This window comes from Microtus oregoni, unplaced genomic scaffold, assembly GCF_018167655.1.
Source record: "Microtus oregoni isolate MIOR12 unplaced genomic scaffold, Mior012 000094F_ref0000399, whole genome shotgun sequence".
NCBI lineage: Eukaryota > Metazoa > Chordata > Mammalia > Rodentia > Cricetidae > Microtus > Microtus oregoni.
The window spans coordinates 2,442,069-2,462,561 of record NW_024544707.1 but is presented as its reverse complement, the minus strand read 5'-3'; the positions used below and the strand labels follow the sequence as shown (position 1 = coordinate 2,462,561).

The 20,493-nt window shown below is 38.0% G+C and overlaps 1 protein-coding gene across 1 annotated transcript; it reads left to right on the top strand.

The window, feature by feature from the left end:
- Positions 1–1,399: 1,399 nt before the first annotated feature.
- LOC121442703 (probable G-protein coupled receptor 174) lies at positions 1,400–2,407 on the top strand. The gene has a single exon (XM_041644316.1). The coding sequence runs from the start codon at positions 1,400–1,402 to the stop codon at positions 2,405–2,407; it is 1,008 nt and encodes a 335-aa protein (XP_041500250.1).
- Positions 2,408–20,493: the final 18,086 nt, after the last annotated feature.

The following is a 20,493-nucleotide window of genomic DNA, read 5'->3' as shown; positions in this document are numbered from 1 at the left end:
GCTATTATGAATAAATCTTCTGTGAACATAGGTGAGCAAGTATCCTTGTGGTTGGATGGAGCATCCTTTGTGTATATGCCCAATAGTGGTATAGCTGGGTCTTAGGTAGATCAATTGTAAATTTTCTAAGGAACCACAATATTTATTTCGATAGTGATTGGTGATTGTACAAATTTGCACTCTCACCAGCAATGGAGGAGTCATCCTGGATAGGCAGCTTTCATTGTGTCAGGTGATATTACGTAGGCCTCTGGAGGAAAAAAGACATCAATGGTCTTCTCCAGTACTAGACACTCTATGCTATAATACTAACCTGACCAAAAAGATGCGCCCACTGATGCAATATTTTCACAAATGTGAAGGAGATAAACAAGTGCATTCTGGTTGTGTTTGAAGCCTGTTCCACAGGAGAAAATTCATGACTGACATAGTGAACTTTACCAAAAGCCTCTGACTAGGAACACACTAGAAAGGAATCTAGTGTGTTGTTTTGCTAAATGATCACGTTATCAAAATGCCTTCTAAATATTTGTTTATACCCACAGATCTGTGCTGTTCTTAAATCTTTTTTTGTAATGGGAAGCAATTAAGGCAGAGCCCCATAACTGACCAAAATGCTAAGAATAAGTGACTGTGACTTCTCAGCCCTAAGTAAGATATCTATATCACCCCACACAGTGAGGCTCAGGAGATATCACTTAAAGAGAGACTAAAGAATGTAAGACCTAGAGTATGGGGAGTATGTTTTACAAACATTGTCTTTTGGACATAGCATGGCCATCAAATGAAGGGTTTTTCTCATGTAAAAATACCATATATAAATGGCTTATTTTCTTTTACTTACAGGTTTGTTTTTTTCCCTTTCTCTTCTTAAATTTCAATACAGATCTGAAAAGGTCTCAGGAACAAAAGACCCACCAAAGTTAATCATCTTGAAATAGTGGCAGACACACTCTGCACTGAAGCAAACTTTTCTTCTGCGTGAGCCAGGCTGAAAAAACTCCCACGAATATCCTTCCAAACACCTGTAATGATTATCATATGGGAATTCAAGAAGTTGACAGATAACATAGTTCTGAACCAAATGGGAGATATCCAACTGCCATGATGTCCTGGAAGGCCTTACTGCAAAATAAACAAGAAGAGAAAACGTTAACAATTCATGTGTGCTTGCACACTAGAATTCTGTACTTGTTGTAGACAAATCTAAGGCAAACATACAAGCATTTTTTGGAAAGTTCCCAAATCATATGTAGAGGCTAACAATTGTGGCAAAAAGCTGTTTTATACTCTGTCTTTCTGAGCCATTGACCAGCAATATTGTAAGAGGTACAGTTGTTACTTATGAATTTAGATTTTGAATGATCATTAGACAAAGACAATTTCTCTAGAAATAATCATGATTGCTAATTATACATGTAACAAGACTGATGGAGACAATACAGATTTTCGGTACTTCATTTATGCAGTAACATACACTGTCATTCTTGTGCCAGGGCTCATAGGGAACATATTAGCCTTGTGGGTATTTTATGGCTATATGAAAGAAACCAAAAGGGCTGTGGTATTTATGATAAATTTAGCTATTGCTGACTTATTGCAAATTCTTTCTCTGCCACTGAGAATCTTTTACTACTTGAACCATGACTGGCCATTTGGTCCTGGTCTCTGCATGTTTTGCTTCTACCTGAAATATGTTAACATGTATGCAAGCATATACTTCTTGGTCTGCATCAGTGTACGAAGATTTTGGTTTCTCATGTACCCCTTTCGTTTCAATGACGGCAAGCAGAAATATGACTTGTATATCAGCATTGTTGGCTGGTTGATCATCTGCCTTGCCTGCCTACTTTTTCCTCTCCTCAGAACCAATGATGATACCCCAGGCAACAGAACCAAATGCTTTGTGGATCTTCCTACCAGGAATGTCAATTTGGCCCAGTCTGTTGCCATGATAACCATTGGAGAACTGGTTGGGTTTGTTACTCCTCTCATGATTGTCCTGTACTGTACATGGAAAACAGCTTTATCATTACAAAACAAATACCCTATTTCTCAACATCTTGGAGAGAAAAAGAAAGCCTTGAAGATGATTTTGACTTGTGCAGGGGTATTTCTAATTTGCTTTGCACCTTATCACTTCAGCTTTCCTTTAGATTTCCTGGTTAAATCCAATGAAATTAAGAGCTGTGTAGCCAGAAAAGTGATTCTAATATTTCATTCTGTGGCCCTGTGTCTGGCAAGTCTGAATTCCTGCCTTGACCCAATCATATATTATTTCACCACTAATGAGTTCAGAAGACGTCTTTCAAGACAAGATTTGCCTGATAGCGTCCAACTCCAGACAAAATCATATAAAATTGTGAGTAACCATACCACTTCTACAGTGGCAACTGGACTATGCTAAAAAAAAAAACCCAAAACTGAACGTGGCCTAGAATGAAAGTTCCAGGACACAGTCGCAATATCCCATCAACAAGGCAGTACTCACAAAGAACAGTCCCAACTTTTAAGTGTGTTCTATATTACTTACATAGAGAATACACAGAACCTATTGAGAACATGTTTCATCATTTTGCTTGTGACATGTCTATGCATAATGTATGGCCAAGTCCTTAAGACTTAAGTGATAAAATTTTGATGTCACTCTTCACACATATGCTCTGAGCTATAGTCATCAGCTATATCTGTGAACCTAAGTCACAAAGGGATTACTAGCTCAAGCTCCCCTTAAGTACTGAGTTTTCTAACCTCAGATGATGAATTCACCAGAGGGATTGCAAATGTCTATTTGTAGTAGCAAGCACAGTTTGCATTCCAACAACATTTGGTTATGTTTAAAGTGGGATAGACAGTACTTTACATACACATAACATTAAAAAAATAGGCTAATATTTATTTCCAAGGTGTGATTCTATTCCATGATTTGAAAATTCTTGTGCTTGGTTTCTTTGGTTATTGTCAGTATGAAATATCATCTCTCACATCTAATCATTGAAAGAAATTATGTAATCAGTCTTTGGTATATTTAAACTAAGAACAATAAAATATTCATGACACACAATAATCCCCCGTGATTGTATAAAATGCTACATTGAATATTCCCAGGGCAGGTAGTTTTCTAGAGAAAGCCCATTATGACTCAGATGGCCTCTAGGCTTAAGAGAAAGGAGACAGGTGACAGTCACAGTTCTGGCTCTCTTAAACTAGTTCCAAAGAACACCTTTGGAAATGTATGAACCTGCCTAGTAGAGGGATGTTTTTCATCGTGTTTTAGAATTACATTGAGGAAATCTAACAGGTTACTGCACTTACTGAGCCTATGGAAGAAACAGTGCACCAATTATTCACTAAGCTTGGGCCAGAGTAAAAAGATGAAGCAACGTGAAGTATATGTCTTAAAATCAGCACTATTGTCCTTCATTCCCCAAGCTAAGTGGTATCTGTCAACATATCTACACAAGTCAGAAAAGGGCTTGGAGACACTGGTCATGTGGACCTTCAAGTCTGCATATTTTTCAGTTATAAAGCCTACACAGATTACCTCTCAGAACCTGTTGAAAGCAATTCCTTCACCTTTTGAAAAAAGTAGACCTCATCCCAGTAGCCTTAGGCACTCCTTACAAAAGATTTGCCTATTACCTACTTAGTAGTATTGAGCAGGAAAAACTGGGGTATGGAGATGTAAGTACTTGAATGGGCTGAATCATGATATACATTATAAATAAGATTACTTTTAAAAATGTTTGAAGAAGAGAATGGAAAGATAGCACACTCTTCTTTACATTAAGAAAAAAATGTATAAACCAAGCAAGAATTTTTTTTCTTTTTTCATATCCAGAAAAAAAGGATAGTTTTAGGTATATAGTTAATTATATGTTTGGGGTAAACTGGTTAAATCTTCATGAATTTTAACTCCTAATACTACCAGAAAACTAAAGTTTTGTCTGGGCAAGTGTAGATTATACTTGTACATTTTTATGAAAATGACAGTGGATTAGAAAAAAGACTTTTGGCTGCTAGCAACAGTATATTTATGTATTTCCTAGTTATTTCTTGTAATGTACATATGTTTTGGTGTATTAAATAAGTGTTAAATTTTGTTTTCAAAAGAAACTGTAAGTGTCTTTGGTCTGTTTTAAAGTGACTTCTGTTTGAGTGTAATTTTGTTTTGTAACCATTTGTGGAACTATGAAACAACTGTGGGTGCTTGGAATAAAATTCACTCATTATTTCTTTTTTGGGGGGGTTCAATCTCCCTTTATTATTTACAGAGCATCTGATATGCCTCCAACCCAATCTAAGTATGGTGTGTTCAGGTGGATATATCATAGTTCCTTTCCACTAGTCCTCAGCGGCTTTCTCTCTCTCTCTCTCTCTCTCTCTCTCTCTCTCTCTCTCTTTCTCTCTCTCCTTTTCCTCTGGACTAGGGATTGCTGAGCTGTTGCATGGCTCTTCCTCAGAAAGTGGCTCTTCCGCTCTTCCTTAATGTGTTTCTTTTTTTTTTAACTTTTTTTTTTATTGAGAAAAGGAGAAAAAAAACCAAGTTTCCACCTCCTCCTAGCCTCCCATTTCCCTCCCCCTCCTCCCATCCTTCTCCCCCTCCCTCTCCAGTCCAAAGAGCAGTCAGGGTTCCCTGCCCTGTGGTAAGTCCTAGGTCCTCCCCCCTCCGTCCATTTCTAGGAAGGTGAACATCCAAACTGGCTAGGCTCCCACAAAGCCAGCACATTACGTAGGTTCAAAACCCCGTGCCATTGTCCTTGGCTTCTCATTAGCCCCCATGTTTCTTTTTATCCTTTTTTTTCTTCCTTGCAGAGGCTCCCTGTTCTTCCTCCTCCTCTGTCTCCTCCTCCACTTCCTCCTCTACTTCTACACTTACTTTTTTGTAGCATGGATTACACTTCTTAAAGTCACTTTGGGAGATCACTGTTTGAACTTTTTCTAACGTTGATTTCACAATAATCATACTATTTTTTAAAGGAGAGGAAATATTTCTAGTATATTATTGATAATGTTGGAGTGGTTGAGCATATAGCTAATTTGTTAGGCAGTCATTTGCATCCTTTAGGTAGAAGGCAAGTGTGTAATGATCTTATGTTATTTATTTCCTCAGACATGCTCATCTGGGTTTGTATTCAGCATCTGATTTTCCTGATTCTTCATCTTCCTCATCAATATATTTGTATTTAGCTCTATTCCCTTTCCTTTCTGATCAACTTATTCACAATAAGGTGCTAATTATTAATGTTAACTTCATATTAACTTACCAAGAAATATCTGAAGTTCATACCATAAGAATAGGCCTTAAAATGAAGTTGCATCAAGTGGTGACAATCAATAAAGAGATTGTAGGCACAGGAAGATGAACTGCAAGTAAGGAAACTTTAAAGAGAGTGTTATAGCAACCCTTTCACATAATACATTACAAATGACAGTCTAAATAGAAAAATGGCTTACCATTATGAGAATGCTAAATTCCAAGAAATATCTCCATGAACATGGATATAAATTTTTCAGGTTTTTTTTTGCTTGAAGTTTATCTCCCACGACCCTTTCTTCTAATACCAGACTTAGCTTCCAGGGGGAAATATCTAATGTAGGAGACAAATAGTACTTCACTTCCTACCAAGCAATTGCCTCTTTTCTGATGTCCCACTCTCCTTGGAAAGATTCTTTTTCAGATCTTTTATTTATAGTTTTGAGCTCTATATGACTGAATACAAAAAGAGTCTTGATTGTGGTAGTGTATAGTTAAAGATAAGTCATCTCTTATTTCTTTTATAAAGACTTTAAATTTTAGTTTCAAAATCAAGCAGAGTATTTAAATAAAAATTTGAATGCAGAATGTTTCGCATGCTATTAATATTGTCTTTATTTTTATTGTTATTTTAATGAAATATTTTGTGTGTTATGTATTTTAATTGTCATGAAGTAAAACACCAAATCATATTAACTGGTGGTTTATGAGGTGGAGCTATTTGCCCTGTGAACACCCATGCTCCATAAGGATTCGTCTGTGGAACTCCATACAACTTAATTTTTATGCCACCTTTTGGGTTAGCTTCCAAGATACTGTGAAATGTTATATCTGGTGTTTATTTACAGCTCTTATTTATCATATGAATTCTAGTAATAAAGATTGTCTCTGTAATTAAATAGAAATTTTCTGACTCTGGTTGTCTTGTGTGACCATTTCTTCCAGCAAACTGATAGACTTGCAGACAGCTAGTGGAGTAGTATACATAGACTCATGTTCTTCATGTCTATTCTTACTTTTAACTTACTGGACTAGTGGATTCCAATCTCAATAATCAAGGTGTCATTCCTCCTGTGTTATACTACCTCAAGCCTCCTCTAAGTCTAACTTCATTGAGTCTATTTTAGCAATTTGTTTCTCATTGTGTGTATATCTCTAGACTATTGATGAAGCCTAAGTATATTCCGTAGCAACAAAATTGTTATGAATTACATAGTCTTAGGATATGGCACAAGGGGATTTTAAAAAGTGAAACATCTGATGCTTTAGTAGATCTGAAGAAAATAATGGGGGGCTGGAAAGATGGCTCAGTGGTTAAGAGCATTGCCTGCTCTTCCAAAGGTCCTGAGTTCAATTCCCAGCAACCACATGGTGGCTCACAATCATCTGAAATGTGATCTGTATGCCCTCTTCTGGCCTGCAGGCAGACACACAGACAGAATATTGTACACATAATAAATAAATAATTAAAAAAAAAAGAAAATAATGGAACTAAAAATACATGAACTACCTCATGCTTCCAGTACCCTCAAACCACTTAGAAAACTTTCCTGTGACCCTGAGAAACCCAAGTAAGAAGTAACTTCGTTACCTTCAAAACCATATTCTGCTATAGTAATGGTAGGGGAAAGAAAGTGAGAGGTGATCTTGTAAGAAAATGCAGCTGTTTAAGCTTATGTATATCCTCACTCTTTACAGGATGTGGTCTGTGTGGAGGGGGTAGGAGACTATATGGGCAAACTTTCTTGAACTTCACAGACCATATCCTCAACAGAACCTCTTTATTTAATTTTACCAAGACCACATAGTTCCTATTGCCGACTATATTCATTTCTTCTCACTCTTAATATCTGACCCATCTACGAGTACAACCCACATTCGAGTTCTGTATACCTTGTTGTGCATATTAAAAAAAAACAACTGAATAACTTTTCCATAGGTAGACCTTCTTTAGGGTTGGTTGTCCATTCTCAATGTCTTTGTTTTTCTAAGAGTCTTTTGAGTTTGATTTGGGAACAATATGGTATGGCAGAAGTTTTTAGATCTTTGCACGATGTTTCACATCCAAAATTTATAAGATTACCAAGAATATTAAAAGTAAATCAAATTAAAGGATCAAAAATAAAATTTGAAAAATTATTGTCCATTATGTGTGTTTAGCAAGTGTGAATATAAAGTGGTTGTACTATAAATACCCCTTCTGTCTTTGAATAATATTAAAGATATAATGCTAGAAAAAATTACCTGAATCACATTCCTGTCCACTTCATTTTGTCATTCTGTTATGGAGGAATTCAAACATGTTGAAAGAAGAATGGATACAAGGAGCCCCTGTTATTCAGCTTCAAAGAATATCAACACATGACAGATTTATGTCACTGATTCTTCTTCCCCGTATTTTGTTTAAAAAAGTTTCAGACATTACAAAACTCCATTTGACAACACTTAAATAATAGTACTACATAAATGAGCTAGTTGATGCATTGCAAAAGGTAATTAATAGAAACTAATTTTAGATATTTTTTCAGTAAGGATACCAAACACTAGATTCCAACAAGTAAAATTCCATTTTGATGAATCCAAACCAATTCCAGTGTATTAACCTTGTTCTGCTTCATTGATGTGAAATCTTCTCTCTATTGCAGAAGTGTGATGGAGAATAATGTTGAACCCAGTTCATGTATTCCTGACTCCAAACATATTATAATGATAAAGTGCAATCATCATGGAAATTAATCGAATACTGTGAGAGTAATTGAATGTAAAAATACTCGTGTTGGCAGACTGAATTTCCACATTTTAAGGAAACTGAATATTAGAATTTATTTATGTAGCTATACAGCCTGTAATGTTTTACTGAAACCTATGGCATAGTTTACATGAACTTTTTGATCTATTTTCTTCCTTACAATCTATTCTGATAAAGGAGTATTAAGTATCTGTGATTGAAATATTGTTAATACGTCTGTGGTCTGAACAATACAAAAAATACAGCTTATTCATATAAAAGTTTTAAACAGTATGCTAGCATTTTTATGGAGTATTTGGGAATTCAGACTTTTGTCTTATCAATATTTCTTGGATGTTTCTCTAGCCTGAACCATGCCAGATGTTGTTTTTCCACAAAGGAAAATTATTTCTTTTTTGTTATTTGACAGTTCCATATACACTTCCGTTATGAACTTGTGTCATTTTCACCTCGGAGTCCCTTGTGATCCTACCATTCAATCCAGGACCCTTCTTCTCAACAAGTCCCACTACTTTCTTCAGTGGTATAGTCACTGACTCATTGTTCTTGCCTCCCACTCATAATTTGGCAAGAAATCCTATGCAGACATTTCTTTTAGAAATTTAACCAAGAGGCTTTCAAGCTAAGACTGCTCTTCAACCTAGGATTGTACATAAGCAAACTATATCCAATGTCCTCCAGCTAGGCACTTTTCATCCAAATAAGGCAAATAGCAATGTTTTAGCTATATCGTATAATGTACTTTGTTTTGCCTTTGTAGCAGCCTATACAATCCAGCTGCTCATACTTCTTGGCAGAGTTCTTCAAGCCTGTCCTAGTTCTGAGTACTTCCCAACTCATGAATCATCCTGTGCTCAATTAACCTCTGTTAAATTTAAGTTGTCTAAAGGTTTTCTTTAGTGGTTTCTCCTTACATTCATATTATAGATAGCAGAATTAAGACATAGAAAATTGAAAGTAGCTATAAGATAGGGCCTAGCCACACTGATGAATATTTTGCATATCACCATAGAACCTTCATCTGGTGATGGATGGAGATAGAGACAAAGACCCACATTGGAACACTGGACTGAGCTCCCAAGGTCCAAATGAGGAGCAGAAGGAGGGAGAACATGAGCAAGGAAGTCAGGACTGCGAGGGGTGTGCCCACCCACTGAGACGGTGGGGCTGATCTAATGGGAGCTCACCAAGGCGAGCTGGACTGGGACTGATGAAGCATGTGATCAAATTGGACTCCCTGAAAGTGGCTGACAAGGAGGGCTGACTGAGAAGCCAAGGACATTGGCACTGGGTTTTGATTCTACTGCAAGTACTGGCTCTGTGGGAGCCTAGTCTCTTTGGAAGCTCACCTTCCTAGACCTGGATGGAGTGGGGAGGACCTTGGACATCCCACAGGGCAGGGAACCCTGACTGCTCTTTGGACTGGAGAGGAAGGGGGAGGGGGAGGGGGGACATGGAAGGAGGGGAGGAGGTGGACATTTTTAATAAAAAAGAATAAAGTGGTGAATAAAAGTGAACAAGATAAAAAAAGAAAAGAAAATTGAAAGTATATCTCTTCTTTTAAAGAAAATGGCTGGATTTCGTGAAGGGCCTTTTGTGTTCAATTCACTGACTCCCAGCCAGTGACATTGTTTTGCCAAACTTCAAAGGAAGACTCATACTAAGTTAATTTCTTGATATTATGGAAGAGTTATAAGAAAATACTATGTGTTCTCTTTTATTGGATGGATACTGAAGACATTGAGGTGCTACACACCTTGAGGATATAATCTAAATCACAAATCCCAACTTACTCTTTTATTATAAGTTCATTTTATAAAACCATTACTTCCCTGTAATGGAGTAATGCACAAATTCTCTCCTTCTTTGGGGATATCCAGACCACACAATGGCACCTATAGCTATACCAAAAGAGTAACATGCTCTAGAAAAAATATGGTAATTGTTCCCTGGAAATATATAAAAATAAATGTAAACTGCGTGGATGATAAAAAGGTGAGTATGAGGAACAAATTCACTCTTGATTTTTCTATCTATATTTATTTACCTTGTATATTAATCAGAATTCTCTAGAGAAACAGAACTGACACAATAAATACACACACACACACACACATATTTCACAGAGGATTTGTTTGAGTAGCTTTCAGGAGATGGTCTGCATGGTTCAAAAATGTCTGTATGAACACTGGTGAGGCAGAAAATTCCATAGCTAGATATTCAGGCAATGAAGCCAGATGCCTCATCAGTCCCAATATTGCACTGAAGGTTTGGAGAAATCCTGGAGAGACACTGATCTTCACTTTGGAAGCCCAAAATAATGTAGTGGCAACAACAATAGTGTAGAAACACTTATCAGCAGGGAACAAAGGCAGCTGGCTGAAATCAGCATTCTCTCTCTCTCTCTCTCTCTCTTTCTCTCTCTCTCTCTCTCTCTCTCTCTCTCATTTTTGTTTTTTGAGACAGGGTTTCTCTGTGTAACAACTCAGCTCTCCTGGAACACACTCTCTAGACCAGGCTGACCTCAAACTCACAGAGATCCGCCTTCCTCTGCCTCCCAAGTTCTGGGATTAAAGGTGTGTGCCACAGCTGCCCAACCACTGTTTGTCTACTGTTTGTCTCTTGCACTTCCTTGTATCTAGGCTGTCACCTAGAAGGTACTTGTATACTTTTATTGGTTGTTTTTGCTCTTACTCTTTTGGCTCTTTAGTCTTTTGACTTTTTTGAGGGGTTACCACCCATTTGTCGAATAAATCATACATGGAGGCTTATTCTTGTTTATGAATGCCCGGCTTTTGCTTGGCTTTTTTTGCCAGCTTTTCGTAAATTATCTCATCTTTGGCCTGTGGATTTTATCATTCTGTATTCCTGTATATCTTTTCTTTCCTTCCTACTCCATGTCAGGCTGAGGAACAGGGTGGTTGGGTGGCTGGCCCCTGAAGTCGTCCTCTGTTTTCTCTCACTCCCTCATCCTGCTTTCCCAAATTTCTCCTCATTTTTATCCTCTCTACCTGACAGTCCCACCTATTACTGTCTCCCGCCTCATTATTATGTGTCAATCTTGTTGATTTTCTCCAAGAGCCAGCTCTTTGTTTCATTGAATCTTTGGATTGTTTTCTGTGTTTTTATTTTGTTGATTTCAGCCCTCAGTTTGATTATTTACAGTCGTCTACTCCTCCTAGGTGAGTCTGCTTCTTTTTTTTTTTTGTTCTAGAGCTTTCAGGTATGCTGTTAAGTCTCTAATGTGAGTTCTCTCCATTTTTTATGTGAGCACTTAGTACAATCAGTTTTCCTATTAGTACTACTTTCATAGTGTCCCATAATTTTGGGTATGTTGTGTCTTTATTTTCATTGAATTCAAGGAAGACTTTAATTTCTTTCCTTATTTCTTCCTTGCCCCAGGATGGTTCAGTAGTTGACTGTTCAGTTTCCATGAGTTTGTAGGCTTTTGGGGGGGTGGCATTATTGTTAAATTCTAACTTTATTCCATGGTGATCTGATAGTACACAGGTGGCTACTACAATTTCTTTGTATCAGTGGATTTTTGCTTTGTTACCGAGTATATGATCAATTTTCAAGAAGGTTCCATGAGATGCGGAGAAGAAGGTATATTCTTTCCTGTTTGGGTGGAATGTTCTATAGATGTCTGTTTAAGTCCATTTGATTCATTATATCTGTTAGTTCTCCTATTTCTCTGTTAAGTTTCTGTCTGGTTGATCTGTCCATTGGTGAGAGAGGAGTGCTGAAACATCCTACTATGAGTGTGTGGGGTTTGATATGTGAGTTGAGTTATAGTAATTTTTTTACATATGTGGGTGTCTTTATATTAAGCACATAGATATTCAAGATTGAGACTTCATCATGATGAATTGTTCCTCTTATGAGTATAAAGTATCCTTATCCATCTCCTCTGATTCATTTTAGATTGAAATCAATTTTGTTAGATATTAGGATAGCCACACCCACTTATGTCTTAGGTCTGTTTGCTTGGAAAACCTTTCCCCAATCCTTTACTCTGAGGTAGTGTCTGTCTTTGAGGTTGAGGTGTGTTTCTTGTAAACAGCAGAATGTTAAATCCTGTTTTCATATTCATTCTCTTTACCTGTGCCTTTTTATAAGTGAATTGAGTCCATTGATATTAAATGATATTAATGACCAGTAGTTGTTAACTCCAGTTATTTATTTTGGTTGTAGTATTTGTGTGTTTCCCTTCTTTGAGTTATGTTGGTGGAGGATTTTCAGATGTCTGTGCTATTGTGAGTCTTGTTGGATTTCTTGGGTTGAGGTTTTCTTTCTAGTAATTTCTGTAAGGCAAGGTCTGTGGATATGCATTGTTTAAATTTGTTTTTGTCATGGAATATCTTGTTTTCTCCATCTATGGTGAAAGAAAGCTTTGCTGGGTATAGTAGTCTGGGCATGCATCCATGGTCTCTTAGTGTCTGCAGCACATCTTTTCAAGACCTTCTGGATTCCATGGTTTCCATTGTGAAGTCGGGTGTAAATCTGATAGGTTTACCTTTATATATTACTTGATCTTTTTCCTTTGTAGCTCTTAATATTCTTTTTTTATTCTGTATGTTTTGTGCTTTGATTATTATATGTTGAGAGGATTATTTTTTATCCAGTCTATTTGGTGTTCTCTATGCTTTTTGTACCTTCATAGGAATATTCTTCTTTAGGTTGCGAAAGTTTTCTTTCATAATTTTTTGAATTTATTTTCTGGGCCTTTGAGGTGGAATTCTTCTTCTAATATTCTTAGGCTTAGTCTTTTCATGGTGTCCCAAAGTTCCTGGAAGTTTTGTGCTATGAATTTGTTGGATTTGCTGTCTTCTTTGATCAATGGGTCTATTTCCTCTATTGTATTTTCAGCAACTGAGATTCTTTCTTCTATCTCTTATATTCTGTTGGTTATACTTGTCTCTCTATTTTCTGTTCACTTTCCCAGATTTTCCATATCCAGCCATCCCTCGGTTTGTGTTTTCAATTACCTTCATTTCAGTCTTCAAGTCTTAAACTATTTCCTTTACCTGTTTGATTGCTTTTTCTTGGTTTTCTTGGGTATTTTTGAGGGATGTATTAATTTCCTCTGACTTTTTGTTTGTGTTCTCTTCCATTTCTTTAAGGGAGTTTTTCACTTCCTGGTCAATTGTCTCCATAATTTTCATAAGGTTACGTTTAAAATCGAATTCTTCTCCTTCGCTGGATTCTGGTGTTTGATGGGGGAGAGTCTTCTGTTTTGTGTTGATTCCATTGGTTAAATAAAGAAACTGCCTTGTCTCTTTGACAGGACAGAAAATTAGGTAGGCAGAGAAAACAGAACAGAGTGCTGGGAGAAAAAAGCCAAGTCAGTCAGTCGCCATGATTCTCCCACTCTAGACAGACGCAGGTTAAGATCTTTCCTGGTAAGCCAGCTCATGGTGCTACACAGAATATTAGAAATGGGTTAGATCAATATGTAAGAGCTAGTCAATAAGAGGTTAGAACTAATGGGCCAGGCAGTGTTTAAAAGAATAGTTTCCGTGTAATTATTTCGGGTAAAGCTAGCCGGGTGGTGGGACGCAGCCTACCCCCCCCCTCACTCCTCACAACAGGTGTTATCATGTTGCTTTTCAGGATGTTGGAGGATTTCTTGCTTTGGCGTCTGCCCATCTCTTCCTTCAAAGAGGCCAGCAGAGTCGTGGCATCTTGGTCTAATCTTTGCTGTGGCTGACTATGTACTTGGGAGGTTTTTTTTTGTTCTGCCCTCTATTAGGTCCCCTGAGCACTGGAGCAGGCTCTTAGATCCACTCTGCCCTGAAGCAGGCTTTGCTGGGTGATCTAAAGACCCTGAAGATGAACAGGCTGGCTTGGGGGGCAGGGTGGAATGTGGTAAAGAAAGCTAGCAGCCAGGAACACACCCTGCTGGATGGCCAGAAAATCTTAGGAAATTGAAGGGGGCTTGGACTCAGTTCCCAGGGACCATGTGGCTGAATAGCTACTCACTCACCTCTCTGAATCTGATCAGTATGGGAGCAGGGCCTCTAGCTGGGCTCCAAGGTCCTAGCTGACAAAAAGGCACGCTTGGGAGGCAGGGTGATAGGTTACAAAGAAGCCCCAGTGAAAGGAACACTCCCTGCTGGTTCCCTCTCCCCTCAGCCCCCAAGCAGGCTGAGTTGGAGCATCCAAGGACCTTGCAGAGAAAAAGGAGTGCTTGGGGGCAGGCTGGAATGTGGTAAAGAAAGCCAGCAGCTGGGAACACACCCTGCTGGATGACCAGAAAAGCTTAAGGAATTTGATGGGCCCTGAACTCATTTCCCCTGGACCCTCTGGCCAAACAGCCATTCACTCACCTCTCTGAATCCTCTCAGCCTAGGAGCAGGGCCTCTTGCCAGGCTCCAAGGACCTTGCAAACAAAAAGGCAGGCTTCGGAGGCAGGGTGGGACTGTAAAAAGAAGCTCCTGTGACAGGAACACTCCCTACTGGCTCCCCCTACACCTCAGCCCTGAATTAGGCTGTGTTGGGGGATCCAAGAACCTCACAGATGAAAATGTCATTTTTCATCCTTACATGGCTTTATATTAACCTCTATTTCTTTTATTTTTATTTTGTAATTTTTTTGCTTTTTGAGACAGGATATTTTTTTATGTCTCAGAAGAAATCACTCTGTAGACCAGGCTGTCCTTGAACTCACAGAGATCTCCCTGCCTTGCCTCTCAAGTGCTGGGATTAAAGGTGTGTGCCACCACACCCAAATACTTTCTTTCTTTCTTTTTTATTTTAAGGACATTAACCTTTTTCATTTCACTCCCAAGCCTGAATATATTTTTAACACACTGTAAACCATTTGGCTTTTTCAGCGGGGCAGGTCACATCTTCCTTCTTCTATGTCTGGACAGGACTGCAGAGGAAGCTTTCCTCTTTCCAGAATTTTCCTGTTCTCATTGACGTGCCTCTACTTCCTGTCTGGTTGTCCCACCTATACTACCTTCCTGGCTACTGATCAATAAGCATTTTATTAAAATACAATTGATAGGTTACAAACCATTATCCCACAGCATGCTGGTGTTTACATTTCTCCTTTGGTAACATACTGAGTTCCAGCTTGTATCAAAACAGCTAGCACACTGAGGTGAAGTCTCTGTGTAGGCACCAGCTTGATTTCTCCATATTTAATGAGCTGTGGAGTTGTTTTCAGCAACAGAACTTTGTTGTCAGTTTGTGGAGAGCTATCTGTAGTCCTGGCAATAGGCCTGGTTGTCTGAGGGTTTCATTGAAATTTTTTGGCCAAAAACTGAATTAGATACAATACAACTCCAGGACTTGAAGTTCATTTAGTGACAAGAATATGCCATTGGGGCTCTGTCTCCCCCATTATTTGGTGATTTCATTTAGATTCCTTTTGTATAGTATCTTTGGGAAACTACTATATTAGCTTTCCATAGCAGCCCTCAAAAATTGTCCTTAATTTTAGTTGTCTCTTCCAATATTCTTTCCTTCATGACCCCTTCCTTTCACCTCCCAACTATATACTCCAAATCCAGTACCCCCAATCCATCCATAACTACATTTTATATTTCTCTTTTATATGGAGACCTTTTGACCACTAGTCTCTTACTCTATACCTAACCTGTGTGGATCTACAGACTATAGCTTTGTTATCATTGACGTAAGAGCTAATGTCCACATATAAATGGATATATAGCATGTTTGTCCATTGGATCTGGGTTACCTCACTCAGGAAGATTTTGTATAGTTTCATCAATTTACCTGTGAATTTCATGAAGTCATTTTTCCACAGTTGAGTGACACTCCATTGTGTATATGTAGCCCACTTATTTTCTTTATCCATTTTTCTTTTGAGAGATATCTAGGTTATTTCCAGTTTCTGACTATTGTGACTAGAGAAGCAAGAAGCATTGTTGAATAAGTATCTCTGTGGTAAGATGAAGCATCATTTAGATAAATGACCAAGAATGATACAGCTGGATCTTGAGGTAGATTGATTCCCCTCATCCAAAGGAATTGCCACACTGATTTCCATAGTACTTATACAAATTTTCACTTCCACCAGCAATGTGTGATCATTCCTTACTCTACATTCTTGTCAGCATGAGATGTTACTCATTTTATTGAACTTGGCCTTTCTAACAGGTAAAAGATAAAATCTCAAATTAGTTTTTATTTGAATTTTTCTTTTGACTAAGGATGTTGGACATTTCTTTTAAGTCTTTCTCAGCCATTTGAGTATGCACTTTAAGAATTCTGTTTGGATATGTAAACAATTTTTAATTGGATTATTTGTTTTTATGGAAATCTAGTTTTTGAGTTCTTTATGTATTTGGATATTAGCCCTCTCTGGGATATGTAGTTGGTAGAAATCTTTTCAACTTTGTAGGCTTCCACTTTATCCAAATGATAATGTCCATTGCCTTACAGAAGCTTTTCAGTTTGAAGAGGTTCCATTATTAGCTGTTGATCTTAGTGTCTTTGCTAATGGTGTTCTGTTCAGAAATTCTTTTCCTGTGTAAATGAGTTCAAAAGCTATTCACTTTCTCTTCTCTACAATTCAGTATATCTGGTTTTATGTTGGGGTCTTTCATCCATTTGGAGTTAAATTTTATGCAGGATGTTAAGTATGGATCTATATGAATTCTTCTGCATTCAGATCTTCAGTTTGATCAACAGCATTTGTTGAAAATGCTTTCTTTTTCCAGTGTATAATTCTGATTTTTTTATCAAAATCAGGTGTCTGTAGTTGTGTGGATTTATGTCTGGGTCATCAATTTGTTTCTATTGATCAATTTGTTTTTATGCCAATACCACATAGTTTTTATTACTTAGCATTATATTACTACTTGAAATTGGGGGTGGTGATACCTCTAGCACTTCTTTTATTATTCAGTATTGGTTTAGCTATTGTGGGATTTTTGTTGTTTCAATATGAAGCTGAAAATTGTCCCTTATGTTGAGATTGGCTATGGGCTTGTGATGGAGGAGGGTCATCTTTCTATGTGCTGTTTCATTGGTTAAAAAAAGAAACTGCCTTGGCCCTTTAATAGGACATAATATTAGGTAGGTGGAGTAAACAGAACAGAATGCTTGGAGAATGAAGCTGAGTCAGAGAGTCGCCATGATTCTCCCACTCCAGACAGATGCAAGTTAAGATCTTCCCTGGTAAGCGAGCTCGTGGGTCTACACAGATTATTAGAAATGGGTTAGATTAATATGTAAGAGCTAGCCAACAAGAGGCTGGAACCAATGGGCCAAGCAGTGCTTAAATGAATACAGTTTGTATGTTGTTATTTCGGGGCATAAGCTAGCCAGGCGGCCAGGGTGCTGGGGACAGAGCCCCGCCGCTCCAATTACAATAGAATGGCGCCCGACGTGGTAGCAACAATTTCTCAGGTCTACTCTGCTTGCTAGAGGCAAGCAAGCACTCTCATCTAAGAGAGGCTTCCTAACTCAGCTTTAGCTGCAAAACCCTGCAGCTCATTAAGAGGTCCTGCCACGAAACACTTAAACAGTGTTGATGGAAAGCTGAACCCATACTTTTCGGTTTTCAGCCGTAGCAGGAAAAAAGCTGTGCCGTTTAAAAATGCTGGCTTTCTGGGCTGTCCTGCCAGGGCAAACTCTGACTCTTTTACGCAGGCAGTTCGTGCACTTTGCAAGCACAGGCTGCTGAAGCTCACTTGCTGGCAGGGACCTAGAAATGCCATAGAGTTGTGGCAGTAAACATGGCGACAGCCTGTATCTCTGCCATGAGGCTGGAAAGCTAAGGAATGGGCTGGATCCAGCCGTCAAAGCCATGGCTTTAGTCCTACTGATATTGCTTGGTAAATTAAAGACTCATGTGGTCAGAAAAAGAGACATATACAGTAAAGAGAGATTCAAAGATAAAGAAAATTTCTAAATGTGTTACAGTGTGTTAAAAATATATGCAAGCTAAAAGTTAAAAGTTCTTAAAAGTAAAAAACAAAAGGAAGAAAGAGGGTAGTTAGGTGTGTTAGCACACGCCTTTAATCCCAGTGCCTAGAAGGCAGAGACAAATAGATCTCTGTGAGTTCAAGGTGTGGTAGCATACACCTTTAATCCCAATGCCTGGGAGGCAGAGACAGGTGGATCTCTAAGAGTTCAAGGACAGCCTGGTCTACAGAGTTATTCCAGGTCAAAGATACAGAGAACCTGTCTCAAAAAGCAAAAAATAAAAGTAAAAAAAAAACAAAATAGAGTTAAAATAAAGCCATACAAAGATGGAAAATAAACAGAGAATTTTGATACTGTATGCTATTATGCTCTCTTTGAATTGTTTGAATGCTGAGAAAAGAGCAACAGCTGCTAAAAGATATTTGTTTATAAATGCTGCTGAACTAATCCAACATAGATATTTTGATGCCTTGACTTCGAAATTTGGATCTAAGGACATGATGCTTTGGAAAGGAGTTTCTTATTTTGTTTTCACAGAGGGTGAGAGTCTGTGGATTGTTTCTATTCCAATATGGTATGATGGACCACGCCCTCCTGAAGGATTCTTGTGAACACCTTCAGAAAATTGCTTCGCTGAACTGCCAACTGAGATGAAACTAGCACACAGGTTATACCATGAAAGACCCAATTAACGACGCCCCCATTCAGCAGGAAGCAGTTTGAAGAGAAAAAACTGCACCCATATTCCCAAATATTGTTTATAAATGTTCTTTTACATTTAAAGGGGGATATGATATAGGTATGAATAATTTACATTGATATGGATTTTGCTTTAGTGATTTAAATTTAAGGTCAATTTTGTTATATGTATATACATTTCTGATATTATTAATTAAGGTATTGTGATTGTATAGTTTAAAAATGTAATGTATATAGGTTGTTAATAGATAATCAAGCTTGTAGTCATGTTAATTAGATTTTCTAGATGTGCATAGATATATTTCAGATAGGCATTCTTCATATCTCTCAAAGGCTGCAGAATATGGCATTTAAAATATTTTAATAACTTAGGTCTTTTCATGACAATGAGACAAGTCTGCTCCCAGTGGCACCAATCTACTTCGAGAGGAAGATGGGCATCGAAGAGGATCCTTATGGAATTTGATAGCCATTTGGGCAAGAAACTGCTCTTGCCTGGACTGTTGCATAAAATGGACACAGAAAACCCACAGAGAGAGGACTGCTGAACTTGTCTAAAGGTGAGACGGTCTTTTGGGGTTCATGACTCATAAAAGAGTCTGTGAGACATTCTGCAGGACACAGCGGATAGTGACTAAACTGTCTTTGAAATTTCCTGCTTCATGGAAATGTCTGCAGGATACTATGGGCCTGAAGGCTGAAGATGGATGCCCCAATGATACAGAGGAACTTTGGGTGATTGTACAGGCAGCGAGATGTCTCTGTCATTTCTAGAGCTTTGGATTTCTTGTTTGCTTAGGTAATATTATATCCTTCTGGAGTCTTTGATGGAGTTGAAGAATGGTTAGTTATAGTCATAGTTTTCCTTGGTTATGATAAAAGATAAAGTAGATATAAATACTGTAACTGTAATTCTTGCTTGATAACTGTTTTGTTATATGTAATCTTACTATGTCAAAATTAAAGCCTTCCTCTTTGTTTAAACAGAAAAAGGAGAAATGATGTAGGAGGGTCATCTTTCTATGTGTTGTTTCATTGGTTAAATAAAGAAACTGCCTTGGCCCTTTAATAGGACATAAAATTAGGTAGGCGGAGTAAACAGTACAGAATGCTGGGAGAAAGAAGCTGAGTCAGAGAGTAGCCATGATTCTTCCACTCCAGACAGACGCAGGTTAAGATCCTCCCTGGTAAGCGAGCTCGTGGGTCTACACAGATTATTAGAAATGGGTTAGATTAATATGTAAGAGCTAGCCAACAAGAGGCTGGAACCAATGGGCCAAGCAGTACTTAAATGAATACAGTTTGTATGTTGTTATTTCGGGGCATAAGCTAGCCAGGCGTCTGGGATGCTGGGGACACAGCCCTGCTCCTCATATCACAAAAGGCTTCCTGTAAACTTTCTTTATTATGTTGAGGTACATTGTTTGTATTCCAAATCTCTTTATCATGAAGGGGTGTTGGATTTTGCCAAAGGCCACTTCTAAATTTAATGAGATAGTCAAGTGGGGTTTTTTTCCAGTTTGTTTATATGGTGGATTACGTTTATTGATTTACATATGTTGAACCATCCCTACATCTCTGAGATACAGCCTAGTCAATTATAGTGGGTAATCTTTTTGATGTGTATTTATATTCATTTTGGAAATATTTTGAGAATTTCTCTGTTGTTATTTTTTAGGGTCTTTCCGAGCCGATTTTATTACTATTATTATTCTCTCATACATTATATCATGTCTTCAGTTTCTCTTCCTTCCATTCCTCCAAGCCCCTCTCCTCTCTCTCTCTCTGTCTCTCTGTCTCTCTGTCTCTCTCTCTCTGTCTCTCTCTCTCTCTGTCTCTCTGTCTCTCTCTCTCTCTCTCTCTCTCTCTCTCTCACACACACACA